The sequence below is a fragment of the Micropterus salmoides genome, unplaced genomic scaffold (assembly GCF_014851395.1).
Source record: "Micropterus salmoides isolate LMB-PRFRI ecotype aquatic unplaced genomic scaffold, ASM1485139v1 Ms_hic_scaffold_2, whole genome shotgun sequence".
Classification (NCBI taxonomy): domain Eukaryota; kingdom Metazoa; phylum Chordata; class Actinopteri; order Centrarchiformes; family Centrarchidae; genus Micropterus; species Micropterus salmoides.
In genome coordinates this window covers 8,917,194-8,935,921 of record NW_024041150.1, presented here as the reverse complement: position 1 = coordinate 8,935,921, position 18,728 = coordinate 8,917,194, and the positions used below count along the sequence as shown (strand labels likewise).

The following is an 18,728-nucleotide window of genomic DNA, read 5'->3' as shown; positions in this document are numbered from 1 at the left end:
TGTGTGTACTGTGAGCGTGTACTGTGTGTACTGTGAGCGTGTATTGTGTGTACTGTGAGCGTACCTGTGAGCGTGTACTGTGTGTACTGTGAGCGTGTACTGTGTGTACTGTGAGCGTACCTGTGTGTACTGTGAGAGTACCTGTGAGCGTGTACTGTGTGTACTGTGAGAGTACCTGTGAGCGTGTACTGTGTGTACTGTGAGCGTGTACTGTGAGTACTGTGAGCGTGTACTGTGTGTACTGTGAGCGTGTACTGTGTGTACTGTGAGCGTGTACTGTGTGTACTGTGAGCGTACCTGTGAGCGTGTACTGTGTGTACTGTGAGCGTACCTGTGAGCGTGTACTGTGTGTACTGTGAGCGTGTACTGTGTGTACTGTGAGCGTGTACTGTGTGTACTGTGAGCGTGTACTGTGTGTACTTTGAGCGTGTACTGTGTGTACTGTGAGCGTACCTGTGTGTACTGTGAGCGTGTACTGTGTGTACTGTGAGCGTGTACTGTGTGTACTGTGAGCGTGTACTGTGTGTACTGTGAGCGTACCTGTGTGTACTGTGAGAGTACCTGTGAGCGTGTACTGTGTGTACTGTGAGCGTGTACTGTGTGTACTGTGAGCGTACCTGTGTGTACTGTGAGAGTACCTGTGAGCGTGTACTGTGTGTACTGTGAGTGTGTACTGTGAGCGTACCTGTGAGCGTGTACTGTGTGTACTGTGAGCGTACCTGTGAGCGTGTACTGTGTGTACTGTGAGCGTACCTGTGAGCGTGTACTGTGTGTACTGTGAGCGTGTACTGTGTGTACTGTGAGCGTGTACTGTGTGTACTGTGAGCGTGTACTGTGTGTACTGTGAGAGTACCTGTGAGCGTGTACTGTGTGTACTGTGAGCGTGTACTGTGTGTACTGTGAGCGTACCTGTGAGCGTGTACTGTGTGTACTGTGAGCGTGTACTGTGTGTACTGTGAGCGTGTACTGTGTGTACTGTGAGAGTACCTGTGAGCGTGTACTGTGTGTACTGTGAGCGTGTACTGTGTGTACTGTGAGCGTGTACTGTGTGTACTGTGAGCGTACCTGTGTGTACTGTGAGAGTACCTGTGAGCGTGTACTGTGTGTACTGTGAGCGTGTACTGTGTGTACTGTGAGCTTGTACTGTGTGTACTGTGAGCGTACCTGTGAGCGTGTACTGTGTGTACTGTGAGCGTGTACTGTGTGTACTGTGAGAGTACCTGTGAGCGTGTACTGTGTGTACTGTGAGCGTGTACTGTGTGTACTGTGAGAGTACCTGTGAGCGTGTACTGTGTGTACTGTGAGCGTGTACTGTGTGTACTGTGAGCGTGTACTGTGTGTACTGTGAGCGTGTACTGTGTGTACTGTGAGCGTACCTGTGAGCGTGTACTGTGTGTACTGTGAGCGTGTACTGTGTGTACTGTGAGAGTACCTGTGAGCGTGTACTGTGTGTACTGTGAGCGTGTACTGTGTGTACTGTGAGCGTGTACTGTGTGTACTGTGAGCGTGTACTGTGTGTACTGTGAGCGTACCTGTGAGCGTGTACTGTGTGTACTGTGAGCGTGTACTGTGTGTACTGTGAGCGTGTACTGTGTGTACTGTGAGCGTGTACTGTGTGTACTGTGTGTACTGTGAGCGTGTACTGTGTGTACTGTGAGCGTACCTGTGAGCGTGTACTGTGTGTACTGTGAGCGTGTACTGTGAGCGTGTACTGTGAGCGTGTACTGTGTGTACTGTGAGCGTGTACTGTGTGTACTGTGAGCGTGTACTGTGTGTACTGTGAGCGTGTACTGTGTGTACTGTGAGCGTGTACTGTGAGCGTGTACTGTGAGCGTGTACTGTGTGTACTGTGAGCGTGTACTGTGTGTACTGTGAGCGTGTACTGTGTGTACTGTGAGCGTACCTGTGAGCGTGTACTGTGTGTACTGTGAGCGTACCTGTGAGCGTGTACTGTGAGCGTACCTGTGAGCGTGTACTGTGTGTACTGTGAGCGTGTACTGTGTGTACTGTGAGCGTGTACTGTGTGTACTGTGAGCGTGTACTGTGTGTACTGTGAGCGTACCTGTGAGCAGCCTGATGAAGTGTGTGTGACTTGCTCTCAGTGGAGATGCAGTCCAACAGGATGAACTGAACCTGGCGAGCGCGCTCAGACAGTCGTCCTGTAACACAGTCAGGTGACGCAGCTTGAGACAGTTTGGCTTTGCAGAGTTTTTTACAGCGCTGCCAGTCAGGTCTCCCCCTGACATGTAAAGTTTTAGTTTTACTGCACAACGCATGAAATGTACATGGAATCTTCACATTGGAATATACAACAGAGAGATAAGAAACACTCAGAGGCTCAGCTTGACTACAGTAGCTACAGAAATTCAGACCATCACAAAGTAGGCCAGGAAAAACAGACAACTGGCCAGCACAAGAAAGGCGTTTTGTTGGACTTACGACAGGAGACAGCTGGACGGCGGTGAATATTATACTGAGCGGCGGTATAGAGAAGGATTAGTTTGTGGCCGGTACGGTGAAAGAACGAGATTCTGGATGACTCGAACGTCAGTTTTTTGGCTTCATCTAACAAAGAGCGTGTTGCTCCGCCGCTTACGACCCTCTCTCGTTGTGCGTTGATGAAATAACAGCCACAGCTCTAACACACCTGCACCTGAGACAAACACGGCTGACTACATGATGACTGATTACAGATCAGCTGCAGGTTGAGCGGTGACCTCATCCCCGCCCTTCTTGTCCAATCGGACGGCCCGTCTCTACTTGTGTGTGGTTGGGTCTCTGTAAAGGACATCAGAGTGTGACATGAAAAGAGCTGAGAGGTAGCTGTTGTAAACCGAGTTGTCCTGTGTTACCTGTCGGCAAGGTAAACTTCCAAACAGCGGCTTCTCCTCATCCATCAGGAGGCGCTCTGCAAACAAACACACTGTCAGCACGACCTTTGACCTCTCAGGTGCGTCTCTGTCTGCGTGCACCTGTCAGGTGTGTACATACCTATACTCTGGATGGTGTAGGCACAGGTGGACCAGATCAGCACCGGGACTCTGTGGTCCTGTTCGTTGGGGTTCACCTTCAGCCCCACCTTGTAGGTCGACATGCTGAAGGTGGTGATCATCTCGCTGATGCTGCTGGAGAACGGGTTCCTGAGGGAGACAGTGACATCACTGCTGACATCATGCAGGTGGTGGGACCAATGATCCACACCACGTTCACTTTATATAGGTAAACATTTAGCAGCACTGCGGTTCTTTAATCCAGACTGGGTCTAGAACCAAACGTTCTGCATCTTAGCTTAGCATGTTAGCATGACAACATGTCTTCAGCTGCTTCGTTATTGATTATCAGCACACGTGATCAGCAGAGCCAGAGATCCGAGGCCCGTGATACAGGTAACTGATACAGACAGCTGCTGACTCACTGCGGACTGAAGTCCAATCTGAACCCTTCAGGAACTGCAGGCTCCGCCCCCTCTGCTGCACCTGAGACACACACACACACACACACACACACACACACACACAGAGTTAAACCACCGCTCACAGAGGTCATGTGACCCCGCCCTCTACACGACTGACAGGTGACTCACCGTCAGACTGCCTCCTGTGGGCGTACTGTAGCGCCGCTATCTGCTGATTGGTTGTTTTAAGCCACGCCTCCAGACTGGGATGATCCACACTGAGAGAAACAGGAAGAAAAACAGTGAGAGCAGGTGTACCCGCGGTGGGGTGTGCGTGTACCCGCGGTGGGGTGTGCGTGTACCCGCGGTCGGGTGTGCGTGTATCCCCGGTCGGGTGTGCGTGTATCCCCGGTCGGGTGTGCGTGTATCCCCGGTCGGGTGTGCGTGTACCCGCGGTCAGGTGTGCGGTCAGGTGTGCGTGTATCCCTGGTCAGGTGTGCGTGTACCAGTGGTCAGGTGTGCGTGTGTCCCTGGTCAGGTGTGCGTGTACCTGTGGTCAGGTGTGCGTGTGTCCCTGGTCAGGTGTGCGTGTACCTGTGGTCAGGTGTGCGTGTGTCCCTGGTCAGGTGTGCGTGTACCTGTGGTCAGGTGTGCGTGTGTCCCTGGTCAGGTGTGCGTGTACCTGTGGTCAGGTGTGCGTGTACCAGTGGTCAGGTGTGCGTGTACCAGTGGTCAGGTGTGCGTGTACCAGTGGTCAGGTGTGCGTGTACCTGTGGTCAGGTGTGCGTGTATCCCTGGTCAGGTGTGCGTGTATCCCTGGTCAGGTGTGCGTGTACCTGTGGTCAGGTGTGCGTGTGTCCCTGGTCAGGTGTGCGTGTACCTGTGGTCAGGTGTGCGTGTGTCCCTGGTCAGGTGTGCGTGTACCTGTGGTCAGGTGTGCGTGTGTCCCTGGTCAGGTGTGCGTGTACCTGTGGTCAGGTGTGCGTGTGTCCCTGGTCAGGTGTGCGTGTACCTGTGGTCAGGTGTGCGTGTACCTGTGGTCAGGTGTGCGTGTATCCCTGGTCAGGTGTGCGTGTACCTGTGGTCAGGTGTGCGTGTGTCCCTGGTCAGGTGTGCGTGTACCTGTGGTCAGGTGTGCGTGTATCCCTGGTCAGGTGTGCGTGTACCTGTGGTCAGGTGTGCGTGTGTGTGGCAGCAGAGGGATGACAGTGTTGCTCAGACACTCGCACAGCGGACACAGGAACTCTCCGTTCTCTACGTCGTAGCTGGTGTGACCTCGAAGACGCTGCTGACGCCTCTGCTCCTTCAGCTGCACCGCCTCAAAGTACCTGAACACACACAGAGACCGTGTGAGTGATAAATTATTGATCTGCTATCAGGGTCAGTCCCGTGTTCACCGCTCACCTCTGCCAGCAGGTGGCATGCATGATGTGTCCACAGCTGGCCGTGTGGACCCCCAGAGACAGGTCAGGGTGCATGAAAAGAGGGTCGTGATGCTCTGCAAAACAGACACACACACGTCAATCATCACCAATTGGTTGCTGTCCTGATGATGTCATCGTGAGGCTCCACCCACCTGGGTCGGGCAGGCCGTGGTGGCGGTTTTTGGACAAAACAGTGGACCTCTGGACAAATGCGGCCAACACCATTGCTCTGCCGTGACCTCTGACCTCCTGCTCCTCCTGACACAAGATGCAGGTCACCAGCTGGCGGCGCTCGACTCCGCCCACTCTCCTAGGACCAACGCACACCTGAGAGACAAAGGACGGCTCCAGACTGGGAGAACTGGGAGGGAGAGACATCAAATATTTAAACTGATCAACATCATAGCTTTCAATCAGCTGGTGAAAACTAATTCAGATTTATAAGCTGCTGTTCAATGTTGGAGCTTTTTGTGCAGGTACAGGTGTGGACGGGTGTACCCGGTCTCTGCAGCAGCAGAGGTGGAGGCCTCCAGCTCCTCCAGACTCTGCTGGAAGAGTTCTTTGTTCTCGTTGATGAAATGTTTCTGCATCTCAGACATCTGAGCCATGATCTTCTCCCTCCTGAGCCGAGCCATCTCCGCCTTCCTCTTCCTCTCCGCCTTGTCTTTGTCTCGCACCGTCTGCAGGGACACAACACATAAGTTCATGTGAAGAGGTAATCAATAACCAATAATCTCATTCTGATGTGGTACCTCCTCCGGGCCTTGCTCCTGGCTGATGGTGACGGTGGAGGCGGAGGACGTGCGCTCTCTCATCGTCTTGATGTTTGTCACCATCTGCAAACACAAACAAATGTCTCCATCAACAACAGAAACATCCGGACAAACCTTGAGGGGACCGAACGCAACCTTTCACCATGGGAAGGAAAATAACAAGGGTCCAAGGATGGAGCGCCCTGAGGTCCGAGCCCTGCGGGACGCCCTGAGCCCTGCGGGACGCCCTGAGGTCAGAGCCCTGCGGGACGCCCTGAGGTCAGAGCCCTGTGGTCCGAGCCTTGCGGGACGCCCTGAGGTCCGAGCCCTGCCTGACGCCCTGAGGTCCGAGCCCTGCGGGACGCCCTGAGCCCTGCGGGACGCCCTGAGGTCAGAGCCCTGAGGTCCGAGCCCTGCGGGACGCCCTGAGCCCTGCGGGACGCCCTGAGGTCCGAGCCCTGCGGGACGCCCTGAGGTCAGAGCCCTGCCTGACGCCCTACGAGACGCCCTGAGGTCAGAGCCCTGCCTGACGCCCTGAGGTCCGAGCCCTGCGGGACGCCCTGAGCCCTGCGGGACCTTTAAAACCAGATCTATGACGCCGTGTTGCGGTTGTTCGTCTGTCAGCAGATTAATCAACCGTCTACATCAGCCTCCAGATGTTCACTAACACACTGTGTGGAGTTTATTTTAAAGTTTTAGGTCAGACGCTAACAGGTATGGACAGAACATCATGGTTTCAGTGAAATGAGCCTTTTTCAGATCAAATACGTGATTTTTGATTTATGATGTGACATCAGCGTTTACCTTGAGGATCCAGGTGATCATGTCTTTGTGGACCTCCAAGTGAGGAGCGTTCTGCAGACTCTCCAACAGAGCCAGGACACTTCCTGAAGTGCTGGGAGCCTCACCTGGACCTGAACACACACAGGTGATACAGAGAATCGGCTATCTAGTCTCTGATGGCCTGTCGCTGTGTACAAGTGTGTGTACTGTAAGTGTTGTATGTGTACTGTAAGTACTGACGTGTGATCTTGCAGGTGTAGTTGAAGGTGACGTCATCGTCTCCGCTGCTGTTCTCCAGCTGCTGCTGCTCCTCCAGCAGAGCCACACCCACCAGGTGGAGCACCTGTGTACAGAGAGTCATGTCTCCGTCACACAGACGTTCATTCAGGATACTCACCTTAAACCAAGTCTTCACCCTGACGTTGTGACAGTACACAGAGAGAGTACACAGTACACAGTTACCCCCCCGTGAGTCTTACCCTCTGCAGCATGGACTCGGTCCAGCCCCCCCCGCTGGGCTCCACAGCCCACTGCAGCACGGCGCCCTCTACAGCCAGCAGCACGTCACACTGCAGCAGGTTCACCAGGCTGCCGAACAGGGGACAGAGGGGGGGAGGGAGAGGGGGGGGCAAGGCTGATACACACACACACACACACACACACACACGTTACCATGGTGACACACCGATCAATACATTGAGCACAGCCCAGAGACATGACGCAACGGACAGGTGTGTTTACCTGTGTCCTCTCCGTTCTGTCTCCTCAGCTTCCTCTGAGCCTCCTCAGCCTGCAACACACACCGCACGCCGTTACTATGACAACGAACCCAATCAACGACCCGATCAATAACCCGATCAGCGCGTGTACCTTGGACTGGTCGGCTCTGCTGTAGTGATGAAAGTACAGGTTGAAGTGTTTACTCCACTCGGGACGCAGTTCGTACAGTCCTCGACCCGTCACACCTGGCTTCCTGTGAACACAGTACAAATACACAAAGTACTGCAGTGAATGAAGTATAATTAAGGTTGACTGGTGCTTGTTAAGGTGGATGGATTTTTGAAGGGGGCTGTTTCCTCTGTTGATCGGAGTCAGTATCAGGAGTTGGTGTCAGGAAGTGTTTGTATGTGAGGTTACAGCCAATAGAACAGTGATTCACTTCATTAAAAGAACTACATACAGCCCCTTTGGACTGCCGTTTCTTAAGGTGGATGTGTATTTAAGGTGGACGTGTAAAGGACACGGACTGACTTGAACGAAGCCACAATGTCGATGACTCTCTCCAGACCCGTTTCCTTGTTGCCCTGAAGAGACAGAAAAAACAGTCAGATAAACTGTCTGTAAACAGGGGGACAGACAGACAGAGAGGCGGACAGACAGACAGGTAGGTGAACAAATAGACAGGTGAACAGACAGGTGGACAGGCGAACAGACAGGTGGACAGACAGACAGGTGAACAGACAGGCAGGTGAACAGACAGGTGGACAGGCGAACAGACAGGTGGACAGGCGAACAGACAGGTGGACAGACAGGCAGGTGGACAGGCGAACAGACAGGTGGACAGACAGGCAGGTGGACAGGCGAACAGACAGGTGGACAGGCGAACAGACAGGTGGACAGGCGAACAGACAGGTGGACAGACAGGCAGGTGTCTTACATTCTCTGGCAGAGCCTTCACCAGCTCGCTGTGAGCCATCGGTCTGATTGACAGCTGGTGGATGATTTCTCTTCTGACCTCATCCAAAGGTTCCACCTGGCCAACACCTGACACGTACCGCTCACCTGTAGCACACACACACACTTAAACCAACACTTTCTGTCTGTCTACAACCATGCTAGCAGAGCAAATGCTAATATCAGCATGCTAACAATGCTAATGTTTAGCAGGTATCATGTTTACAATCTGAGCATGTTAACATTAGCCAATGAGCAGCAAACAGAGCACAGCAGAGGCTGATGGGAGTGTCTGCAGGTATGTCTAGTGTGTCACCATGGTAACAAGACCACATTTCATCGATCCTCTGATTCTGGTTTAAAATCTTTTGTTTTTAAATAAAGTTGAAGCAGCACAGACTCACTGACGACCATGATGATGAGGTGGAGCATCTCCTCGATCAGAGTGTTGTTCTGCTGGACCACATCCTGTCACACACAGTGTAGAGTCAGTAGAGTCTGAGTAGAGTCAGAGTCAGTAGAGTCAGAGTAGAGTCCGAGTCAGTATAGTCAGAGTAGAGTCAGTAGAGTAAGTAGAGTCAGAGTCAGTAGAGTCAGAGTAGAGTCAATAGAGTAAGTAGAGTCAGAGTCAGTATAGTCAGAAGTCAGAGTCAGAAGACTCAGAGTAGAGTCAGTAGAGTCAGAGTAGAGTCAGTAGAGTCAGTATAGTCAGTGTAGAGTCAGTAGAGTCAGTATAGTCAGTGTAGTCAGTGTAGAGTTAGTAGAGTCAGAAGAGTCTGAGTAGAGTCAGAAGAGTCAGTGTAGAGTCAGAGTATAGTCAGTGTAGAGTCAGAGTATAGTCAGAGTAGAGTCAGTATAGTCAGAGTAGAGTCAGTAGAGTCAGTAGAGTCAGTGTAGAGTCAGTAGAGTCAGTGTAGAGTCAGTATAGTCAGAGTAGAGTCAGTAGAGTAAGTAGAGTCAGAGTCAGTAGAGTCAGAGTAGAGTCAATAGAGTAAGTAGAGTCAGAGTCAGTATAGTCAGAAGTCAGAGTGTAGTCAGAGTCAGAAGACTCAGAGTAGAGTCAGTAGAGTCAGAGTAGAGTCAGTAGAGTCAGTATAGTCAGTGTAGAGTCAGTAGAGTCAGTATAGTCAGTGTAGTCAGTGTAGAGTTAGTAGAGTCAGAAGAGTCTGAGTAGAGTCAGTGTAGAGTCAGTAGAGTCAGTGTAGAGTCAGTAGAGTCAGTGTAGAGACCGAAGAGTCAGTAGAGTCAGTATAGTCAGTAGAGTCAGTGTAGAGTCAGTAGAGTCAGTGTAGAGTCAGTAGAGTCAGTGTAGAGTCAGTAGAGTCAGTATAGTCAGTGAAGAGTCAGTATAGTCAGTGTAGAGTCAGTATAGTCAGTGTAGAGTCAGTAGAGTCAGAAGAGTCTGAGTAGAGTCAGTGTAGAGTCAGAGTAGAGTCAGTATAGTCAGAGTAGAGTCAGTAGAGTCAGAGTATAGTCAGTGTAGAGTCTGAAGAGTCAGTGTAGAGTCAGAGTAGAGTCAGTAGAGTCAGTAGAGTCAGAGTAGTCAGTGTAGAGTCAGAAGAGTCAGTATAGTCAGTGTAGAGTCAGTAGAGTCAGTATAGTCAGTGTAGAGTCAGAAGAGTCAGAGTAGAGTCAGAGTAGAGTCAGTGTACAGTCAGTGTACAGTCAGAGTACAGTCAGAGTACAGTCAGAGTCAGAGTATAGTCAGAGTCAGTAGAGTCAGTGTAGTCAGTAGAGTCAGAAGAGTCTGAGTAGAGTCAGTGTAGAGTCAGAAGAGTCAGTGTAGAGTCAGAGTATAGTCAGAGTATAGTCAGTAGAGTCAGTGTAGAGTCTGAAGAGTCTGAGTAGAGACAGAAGAGTCAGTGTAGAGTCAGTGTAGAGTCAGAGTAGAGTCAGTAGAGTCAGAGTAGTCAGTGTAGTCAGTGTAGAGTCAGTAGAGTCAGTAGAGTCAGTGTAGAGTCAGTAGAGTCAGAAGAGTCAGTGTAGAGTCAGAGTAGAGTCAGTATAGTCAGAAGAGTCAGTGTAGAGTCAGTGTAGTCAGTGTAGAGTCAGAAGAGTCAGTATAGTCAGTGTAGAGTCAGTATAGTCAGTGTAGAGTCAGTAGAGTCAGTATAGTCAGTGTAGAGTCAGTAGAGTCAGAAGAGTCAGTGTAGAGTCAGTGTAGAGTCAGTAGAGTCAGAGTAGTCAGTGTAGAGTCAGAAGAGTCAGTATAGTCAGTGTAGCGTCAGTAGAGTCAGTATAGTCAGTGTAGAGTCAGAGTAGAGTCAGTAGAGTCAGTAGAGTCAGTGTAGAGTCAGAGTAGAGTCAGAGTAGAGTCAGAGTAGAGTCAGAAGAGTCAGTATAGTCAGTGTAGAGTCAGTGTAGAGTCAGAAGAGTCTGAGTAGAGTCAGTGTAGAGTCAGTGTAGAGTCAGAGTAGAGTCAAAGTAGAGTCAAAGTAGAGTCAGAGTAGAGTCAGTGTACAGTCAGTGTACAGTCAGAGTCAGTAGAGTCAGTAGAGTCAGTAGAGTCTGAGTAGAGTCAGTGTAGAGTCAGAAGAGTCAGTGTAGAGTCAGAGTATAGTCAGAGTAGAGTCAGTAGAGTCAGTGTAGAGCCTGAAGAGTCTGAGTAGAGTCAGAAGAGTCAGTGTAGAGTCAGAGTAGAGTCAGAAGAGTCAGTGTAGAGTCAGAGTAGAGTCAGTAGAGTCAGAGTAGTCAGTGTAGAGTCAGAAGAGTCAGTATAGTCAGTGTAGAGTCAGTATAGTCAGTGTAGAGTCAGTAGAGTCAGTGTAGAGTCAGTAGAGTCAGTATAGTCAGTGTAGAGTCAGTAGAGTCAGAGTAGTCAGTGTAGAGTCAGAAGAGTCAGTATAGTCAGTGTAGAGTCAGTATAGTCAGTGTAGAGTCAGTAGAGTCAGTATAGTCAGTGTAGAGTCAGTAGAGTCAGAAGAGTCAGTGTAGAGTCAGAGTAGAGTCAGTATAGTCAGTAGAGTCAGTATAGTCAGTAGAGTCAGTGTAGAGTCAGTAGAGTCAGTGTAGAGTCAGTAGAGTCAGTGTAGAGTCAGTATAGTCAGTGTAGAGTCAGTAGAGTCAGTAGAGTCAGTGTAGAGTCAGTATAGTCAGTGTAGAGTCAGTATAGTCAGTGTAGAGTCAGTAGAGTCAGTGTAGTCAGTAGAGTCAGAAGAGTCTGAGTAGAGTCAGTGTAGAGTCAGTGTAGAGTCAGAGTAGAGTCAGTATAGTCAGAGTAGAGTCAGTAGAGTCAGAGTATAGTCAGTGTAGAGTCTGAAGAGTCAGTGTAGAGTCAGTGTAGAGTCAGTGTAGAGTCAGAAGAGTCAGTGTAGAGTCAGAGTAGAGTCAGTAGAGTCAGAGTAGAGTCAGAAGAGTCAGTGTAGAGTCAGAGTAGAGTCAGTAGAGTCAGAGTAGTCAGTGTAGAGTCAGAAGAGTCAGTATAGTCAGTGTAGAGTCAGTAGAGTCAGTATAGTCAGTGTAGAGTCAAAAGAGTCAGAGTAGAGTCAGAGTAGAGTCAGTGTACAGTCAGTGTACAGTCAGAGTCAGAGTATAGTCAGAGTCAGTAGAGTCAGTGTAGTCAGTAGAGTCAGAAGAGTCTGAGTAGAGTCAGTGTAGAGTCAGAAGAGTCAGTGTAGAGTCAGAGTATAGTCAGAGTATAGTCAGTAGAGTCAGTGTAGAGTCTGAAGAGTCAGTGTAGAGTCAGTGTAGAGTCAGAGTAGAGTCAGTAGAGTCAGAGTAGTCAGTGTAGAGTCAGTAGAGTCAGAGGAGTCAGTGTAGAGTCAGAGTAGAGTCAGTATAGTCAGAAGAGTCAGTGTAGAGTCAGTAGAGTCAGAGTAGTCAGTGTAGAGTCAGTAGAGTCAGTGTAGAGTCAGTAGAGTCAGTGTAGAGTCAGAGTATAGTCAGAGTATAGTCAGTAGAGTCAGTGTAGAGTCTGAAGAGTCAGTGTAGAGTCAGTGTAGAGTCAGAGTAGAGTCAGTAGAGTCAGAGTAGTCAGTGTAGAGTCAGTAGAGTCAGTATAGTCAGTGTAGAGTCAGTGTAGAGTCAGAAGAGTCAGTGTAGAGTCAGAGTAGAGTCAGTATAGTCAGAAGAGTCAGTGTAGAGTCAGTAGAGTCAGAGTAGTCAGTGTAGAGTCAGTATAGTCAGTGTAGAGTCAGTATAGTCAGTGTAGAGTCAGTAGAGTCAGTATAGTCAGTGTAGAGTCAGTAGAGTCAGAAGAGTCAGTGTAGAGTCAGTGTAGAGTCAGTAGAGTCAGAGTAGTCAGTGTAGAGTCAGAAGAGTCAGTAGAGTCAGTGTAGCGTCAGTAGAGTCAGTATAGTCAGTGTAGAGTCAGAGTAGAGTCAGAGTAGAGTCAGTGTAGAGTCAGTAGAGTCAGTGTAGAGTCAGAGTAGAGTCAGTAGAGTCAGTAGAGTCAGAGTAGAGTCAGAAGAGTCTGAGTAGAGTCAGTGTAGAGTCAGTGTAGAGTCAGTGTAGAGTCAGTGTAGAGTCAGAGTAGAGTCAGAGTAGAGTCAGTAGAGTCAGAGTACAGTCAGTGTACAGTCAGTGTACAGTCAGAGTCAGTAGAGTCAGTGTAGTCAGTAGAGTCAGAAGAGTCTGAGTAGAGTCAGTGTAGAGTCAGAAGAGTCAGTGTAGAGTCAGAGTATAGTCAGAGTATAGTCAGTAGAGTCAGTGTAGAGTCAGAGTAGAGTCAGAGTAGAGTCAGTAGAGTCAGAGTAGTCAGTGTAGAGTCAGTAGAGTCAGTATAGTCAGTGTAGAGTCAGAGTAGAGTCAGTAGAGTCAGAGTAGAGTCAGAGTAGAGTCAGAAGAGTCAGTGTAGAGTCAGAGTAGAGTCAGTAGAGTCAGAGTAGTCAGTGTAGAGTCAGAAGAGTCAGTATAGTCAGTGTAGAGTCAGTATAGTCAGTGTAGAGTCAGTAGAGTCAGTATAGTCAGTGTAGAGTCAGAGTAGAGTCAGTATAGTCAGAAGAGTCAGTGTAGAGTCAGTGTAGAGTCAGTAGAGTCAGAGTAGTCAGTGTAGAGTCAGAAGAGTCAGTATAGTCAGTGTAGAGTCAGTATAGTCAGTGTAGAGTCAGTAGAGTCAGTATAGTCAGTGTAGAGTCAGTAGAGTCAGAAGAGTCAGTGTAGAGTCAGAGTAGAGTCAGTATAGTCAGAAGAGTCAGTGTAGAGTCAGTGTAGAGTCAGTAGAGTCAGTATAGTCAGTGTACAGTCAGTGTACAGTCAGTGTAGAGTCAGAGTCAGTAGAGTCAGTAGAGTCAGTGTAGTCAGTAGAGTCAGAAGAGTCTGAGTAGAGTCAGTGTAGAGTCAGAGTATAGTCAGAGTATAGTCAGTAGAGTCAGTGTAGAGCCTGAAGAGTCTGAGTAGAGTCAGAAGAGTCAGTGTAGAGTCAGTGTAGAGTCAGAGTAGAGTCAGTAGAGTCAGAGTAGTCAGTGTAGTCAGTGTAGAGTCAGTAGAGTCAGTATAGTCAGTGTAGAGTCAGAGTAGAGTCAGTAGAGTCAGAGTAGAGTCAGAGTAGAGTCAGAAGAGTCAGTGTAGAGTCAGAGTAGAGTCAGTAGAGTCAGAGTAGTCAGTGTAGAGTCAGAAGAGTCAGTATAGTCAGTGTAGAGTCAGTATAGTCAGTGTAGAGTCAGTATAGTCAGTGTAGAGTCAGTAGAGTCAGTATAGTCAGTGTAGAGTCAGAAGAGTCAGTGTAGAGTCAGTAGAGTCAGAAGAGTCAGTGTAGAGTCAGTGTAGAGTCAGTAGAGTCAGAGTAGTCAGTGTAGAGTCAGAAGAGTCAGTATAGTCAGTGTAGAGTCAGTATAGTCAGTGTAGAGTCAGTAGAGTCAGTATAGTCAGTGTAGAGTCAGTAGAGTCAGAAGAGTCAGTGTAGAGTCAGAGTAGAGTCAGTATAGTCAGAAGAGTCAGTGTAGAGTCAGTGTAGAGTCAGTAGAGTCAGAGTAGTCAGTGTAGAGTCAGAAGAGTCAGTATAGTCAGTGTAGAGTCAGTATAGTCAGTGTAGAGTCAGTAGAGTCAGTATAGTCAGTGTAGAGTCAGTAGAGTCAGAAGAGTCAGTGTAGAGTCAGAGTAGAGTCAGTATAGTCAGAAGAGTCAGTGTAGAGTCAGTAGAGTCAGTATAGTCAGTGTAGAGTCAGAGTAGAGTCAGTGTAGAGTCAGAAGAGTCAGTGTAGAGACAGAGTAGAGTCAGAGTAGAGTCAGTAGAGTCAGAGTAGAGTCAGTGTACAGTCAGTGTACAGTCAGTGTAGAGTCAGAGTCAGTAGAGTCAGAAGAGTCAGAGTAGAGTCAGTGTAGAGTCAGAGTAGAGTCAGAGTCAGTGTAGAGTTAGTAGAGTCAGTGTAGAGTTAGTAGAGTCAGTATAGTCAGTATAGTCAGTGTAGTCAGTGTAGAGTTAGAGTCAGAAGTCAGTATAGTCAGTATAGTCAGTGTAGAGTCAGAAGAGTCAGAGTAGAGTCAGAGTAGAGTCAGAGTAGAGTCAGAGTAGAGTCAGAGTAGAGTCAGTATAGTCAGTGTAGAGTCAGTAGAGTCAGAAGAGTCTGAGTAGAGTCAGAAGAGTCTGAGTAGAGTCAGTGTAGAGTCAGAAGAGTCAGTGTAGAGTCAGTGTAGAGTCAGTGTAGAGTCAGAGTAGTCAGTGTAGAGTCAGTGTAGAGTCAGAGTAGAGTCAGAGTAGAGTCAGTAGAGTCAGAGTAGAGTCAGAGTACAGTCAGTGTACAGTCAGAGTCAGTAGAGTCAGAGTATAGTCAGAGTCAGTAGAGTCTGAGTAGGGTCAGAGTAGAGTCATAGTAGAGTCATAGTAGAGTCAGAGTCAGTGTAGAGTTAGTAGAGTCAGTGTAGAGTTAGTAGAGTCAGTATAGTCAGTATAGTCAATATAGTCAGTGTAGAGTTAGAGTCAGAAGTCAGTATAGTCAGTATAGTCAGTGTAGAGTCAGAAGAGTCAGAGTAGAGTCAGAGTAGAGTCAGAGTAGAGTCAGTGTACAGTCAGAGTCAGAGTAGAGTCAGTATAGTCAGTGTAGAGTCAGAAGAGTCTGAGTAGAGTCAGAAGAGTCAGTGTAGAGTCAAAAGAGTCAGTGTAGAGTCAGAAGAGTCAGTGTAGAGTCAAAAGAGTCAGTGTAGAGTCAGAAGAGTCAGTGTAGAGTCAGAGTCAGTACTGACCTTGTTAGCCTCTCTGTATCTCTTCCTGCAGTCTGCAGAGCTGAATATGTGAAACAGTTCAAATCGACTCAGGACGATCATCAGGAAGTGATTCGGATCCATCATGGACGCACCAGCCTGAAGGGACACAGAACCTTCAGAACATCTACCTGGTGTCAGACTACAGGTGGAGTCAAAGGAACCTTCAGAACATCTACCTGGTGTCAGACTACAGGTGGAGTCAGAACCTACAGAACATCTACCTGGTGTCACTTTACAAGTGGAGTCAGAACCTACAGAACATCTACCTGGTGTCACTCTACAGGTGGAGTCAAAGGAACCTTCAGAACATCTACCTGGTGTCAGACTACAGGTGGAGTCAAAGGAACCTTCAGAACATCTACCTGGTGTCAGACTACAGGTGGAGTCAAAGGAACCTTCAGAACATCTACCTGGTGTCAGACTACAGGTGGAGTCAAAGGAACCTTCAGAACATCTACCTGGTGTCAGACTACAGGTGGAGTCAGAACCTTCAGAACATCTACCTGGTGTCAGACTACAGGTGGAGTCAGAACCTACAGAACATCTACCTGGTGTCAGACTACAGGTGGAGTCAGAACCTACAGAACATCTACCTGGTGTCAGACTACAGGTGGAGTCAGAACCTACAGAACATCTACCTAGTGTCAGACTACAGGTGGAGTCAGAACCTACAGAACATCTACCTGGTGTCAGACTACAGGTGGAGTCAGAACCTTCAGAACATCTACCTGGTGTCAGACTACAGGTGGAGTCAGAACCTACAGAACATCTACCTGGTGTCAGACTACAGGTGGAGTCAGAACCTTCAGAGCATCTACCTGGTGTCAGACTACAGGTGGAGTCAGAACCTACAGAACATCTACCTGGTGTCAGACTACAGGTGGAGTCAGAACCTTCAGAACATCTACCTGGTGTCAGACTACAGGTGGAGTCAGAACCTACAGAACATCTACCTGGTGTCAGACTACAGGTGGAGTCAGAACCTACAGAACATCTACCTGGTGTCACTCTACAGGTGGAGTCAGAACCTACAGAACATCTACCTGGTGTCACTCTACAGGTGGAGTCAGAACCTACAGAACATCTACCTGGTGTCACTACAGGTGGAGTCAGAACCTACAGAACATCTACCTGGTGTCACTCTACAGGTGGAGTCAGAACCTACAGAACATCTACCTGGTGTCACTCTACAGGTGGAGTCAGAACCTACAGAACATCTACCTGGTGTCAGACTGACACCCCGATGGTTCTGTCCAGCTCTAACAGCCCATCACAGTCTCCTCTCCACCCAAAGCTCTGTAACTACAGACTGTGTAGTTTGTGATTCATCAGCACGCCTTCCTCTCTCCAGGTGTGTTTAACAACTCAGACAGAAAGTTCCACCTGTTCCACACGTACGAGTGAGTTTGCGTTCACCAAACAAGCCAGGGCTCTTTAAGCATTCATGAACACCACGTGTGCTTCGGCAGACTTGTGGAGACTGCTGCAGGTGTGTATCTCCACCTGCAGCAGTCTCCAGGTGTGACTGCAGCTGTAACGAAGCAGCTCTGCTCACTGCGGTTTGTACCTGCAGCATGACGATGTCTTTGTCGAACATCTCCACTCTGCACTTCACGTTGTGATAATAATAAATCTGAAACACAGAGGCGGTCGCTGTTAGTTCAGCATGGACACAACTTTATTTATACCTCAGAGACAGAACACTTCATCAGGTGTCCGCTCACCTGGTTAATGAGGGAGAAGCCGTTCCTCCTCCACATCCCAGCATGCACCTGGGCACAGAGCACCAGGCAGCGGAGGGGGAGTTCGATCAGGAGGGGGGGGCTGAGTTCCCCCTGAGGACACACACACACACACACACACAGGTTACCATGTATAGATCTGAGTCAGTGTACCAGAGTCAGCAGGTGTGCAGGCAGGTGACTGACCAGAGGAAGCTGTTCAGGGAAGCGAGAGGTGACTTCGGTCCTGCTGAGGAGAACGTGGAGACCTGAGGAGGAGGAGGAGCAGCGAACATCAGTGAGTGGCCTGCGTCTCAGAGACTGCCACAGTAACCAATCAGCTGTCAGCTTCAACTGGAGACGACCACTTAAGGCTCATTTATACTTCTGTGTTGAATCTACGCCGTAGCCCGACAAGCACGTGTAGCGGTGATCTCATTTCCTCCGAGCCAACAGGAAGTGCTCTGTGGTTTGAAGTCATTTCTACTAGCAGCCAAAACAGCGGATATTTTCTTTTGAGCGTAACAAACCCAGAGACAAGTTTCACTATCAGAGTCTGATCCATTCAGTCGGTAACATTTGGAAAGTGTAGAAGAGCCGCTCGGTTTTACTAACGTTGTAGTTAGCGGAGGGCTGACAGGAAGTTAGCCGGCTCACCGCCTGAAGGTGACCCAGTGGAACATAGAAACCCCACCACCAGCTAGCGTTTCGGCGTTGTAACTGCAGAGCGACGCAGACACCAGGTGTCACAACAGCGTTTTTACTGTCCTTTTCACAGCTGCATCTCAGAAAGTTCTGTAATTTAATTCAAAAAGTGAAACTTGACTACTTTTTATGCTGCATCAAAGCATGTTCATGCTGACTGGAAGGTTAAAGCAGGAAAAGGTGCACGAGCCGGTTCAAGAAGCTGAGAGGGGTCAATGAGAGTCAATCAGACGTCTTCTCCGTGATTGGCTTTGTGTGAACTGAAACACATTTCTCTATTCTTTATTCTAATATTTTCAGATATGGAGTTTTGGTTTCTGTGAGCCATAATAAAAGATTAAAAGAAAAAAAGGCCTGAAATGTTTCACTTGATGAACGTTTGACTTTTTAACATCAGAAACAAAAGACAACAGATTTTATTCTTTATTTGATCTGCAGGGAGAGCATTTACTGTCTTCTCCAGCTGCTGCTATGTACCTGAACGCATCTGTTATTACTGTCAGCTGGAGTCCAGTTTCATCCACACGGAGCTCAAACAGAAACTCTTCATAATTAACCCGACTTTAACTTGCTGCTGAGAGACCACGAGCTCATTGGCTGATGAACAGCGGGTGACATCTGATGTTTCGGCTCTTTCAGCTCTGCTTCATGTACGGCAGCGTTTATTCGTAGGAGTCTACAAACAGAGGGTGAAAGGAAGCCGTGTGCGTTTACCTGCCAGCAGTCTGCAGACCGGCAGGTGGATGGACACTTTGTCCTGGGACACCTGGTACCTGAACGTCTCCACGCAGTGGCCGGCCAGACTCAAGCTGAGTGGCTGCTCGCCGTCTGGAAGGCCGCTGTGACAGTGACTGAGCGCGCTCAGACACTTCCTGTAGGCCTCAATCAGCACGTGCTCCTGACACACACAAAAACACAGGTATACTTTAGAATATTCAGGTGTGTAGTAGCCGTGTGTAGCAGGAGCCTTGTGTAGTAGCCTTGTGTAGTAGCCTTGTGTAGTAGCCTTGTGTAGCAGTAGCACTGTGTAGTAGCCGTGTGTAGCAGCAGTGTGTAGCAGGAGCCGTGTGTAGCAGGAGCCGTGTGTAGTAGCACTGTGTAGCAGTTGCAGTGTGTAGTAGCCGTGTGTAGCAGC

At 48.9% G+C, this 18,728-nt stretch overlaps 1 protein-coding gene across 1 annotated transcript in view; it reads right to left on the bottom strand.

Moving 5' to 3' along the window:
* ubr2 (ubiquitin protein ligase E3 component n-recognin 2) overlaps positions 1 to 18,728 on the bottom strand; it is a gene marked incomplete at its 5' end in the record, with an annotated part of 45,095 nt that overhangs the window by 14,157 nt on the left and 12,210 nt on the right. The window contains 23 exon segments of the mRNA XM_038730181.1: positions 2,063 to 2,159; positions 2,853 to 2,908; positions 2,992 to 3,140; positions 3,416 to 3,476; positions 3,584 to 3,672; positions 4,561 to 4,722; positions 4,799 to 4,892; positions 4,971 to 5,179; positions 5,317 to 5,498; positions 5,571 to 5,654; positions 6,375 to 6,484; positions 6,594 to 6,696; positions 6,833 to 6,987; positions 7,095 to 7,143; positions 7,224 to 7,326; positions 7,605 to 7,657; positions 8,011 to 8,135; positions 8,432 to 8,495; positions 15,147 to 15,263; positions 16,735 to 16,800; positions 16,892 to 17,002; positions 17,096 to 17,157; positions 18,308 to 18,491. Coding sequence (XP_038586109.1) covers positions 2,063 to 2,159; positions 2,853 to 2,908; positions 2,992 to 3,140; positions 3,416 to 3,476; positions 3,584 to 3,672; positions 4,561 to 4,722; positions 4,799 to 4,892; positions 4,971 to 5,179; positions 5,317 to 5,498; positions 5,571 to 5,654; positions 6,375 to 6,484; positions 6,594 to 6,696; positions 6,833 to 6,987; positions 7,095 to 7,143; positions 7,224 to 7,326; positions 7,605 to 7,657; positions 8,011 to 8,135; positions 8,432 to 8,495; positions 15,147 to 15,263; positions 16,735 to 16,800; positions 16,892 to 17,002; positions 17,096 to 17,157; positions 18,308 to 18,491 — 2,485 coding nt within the window.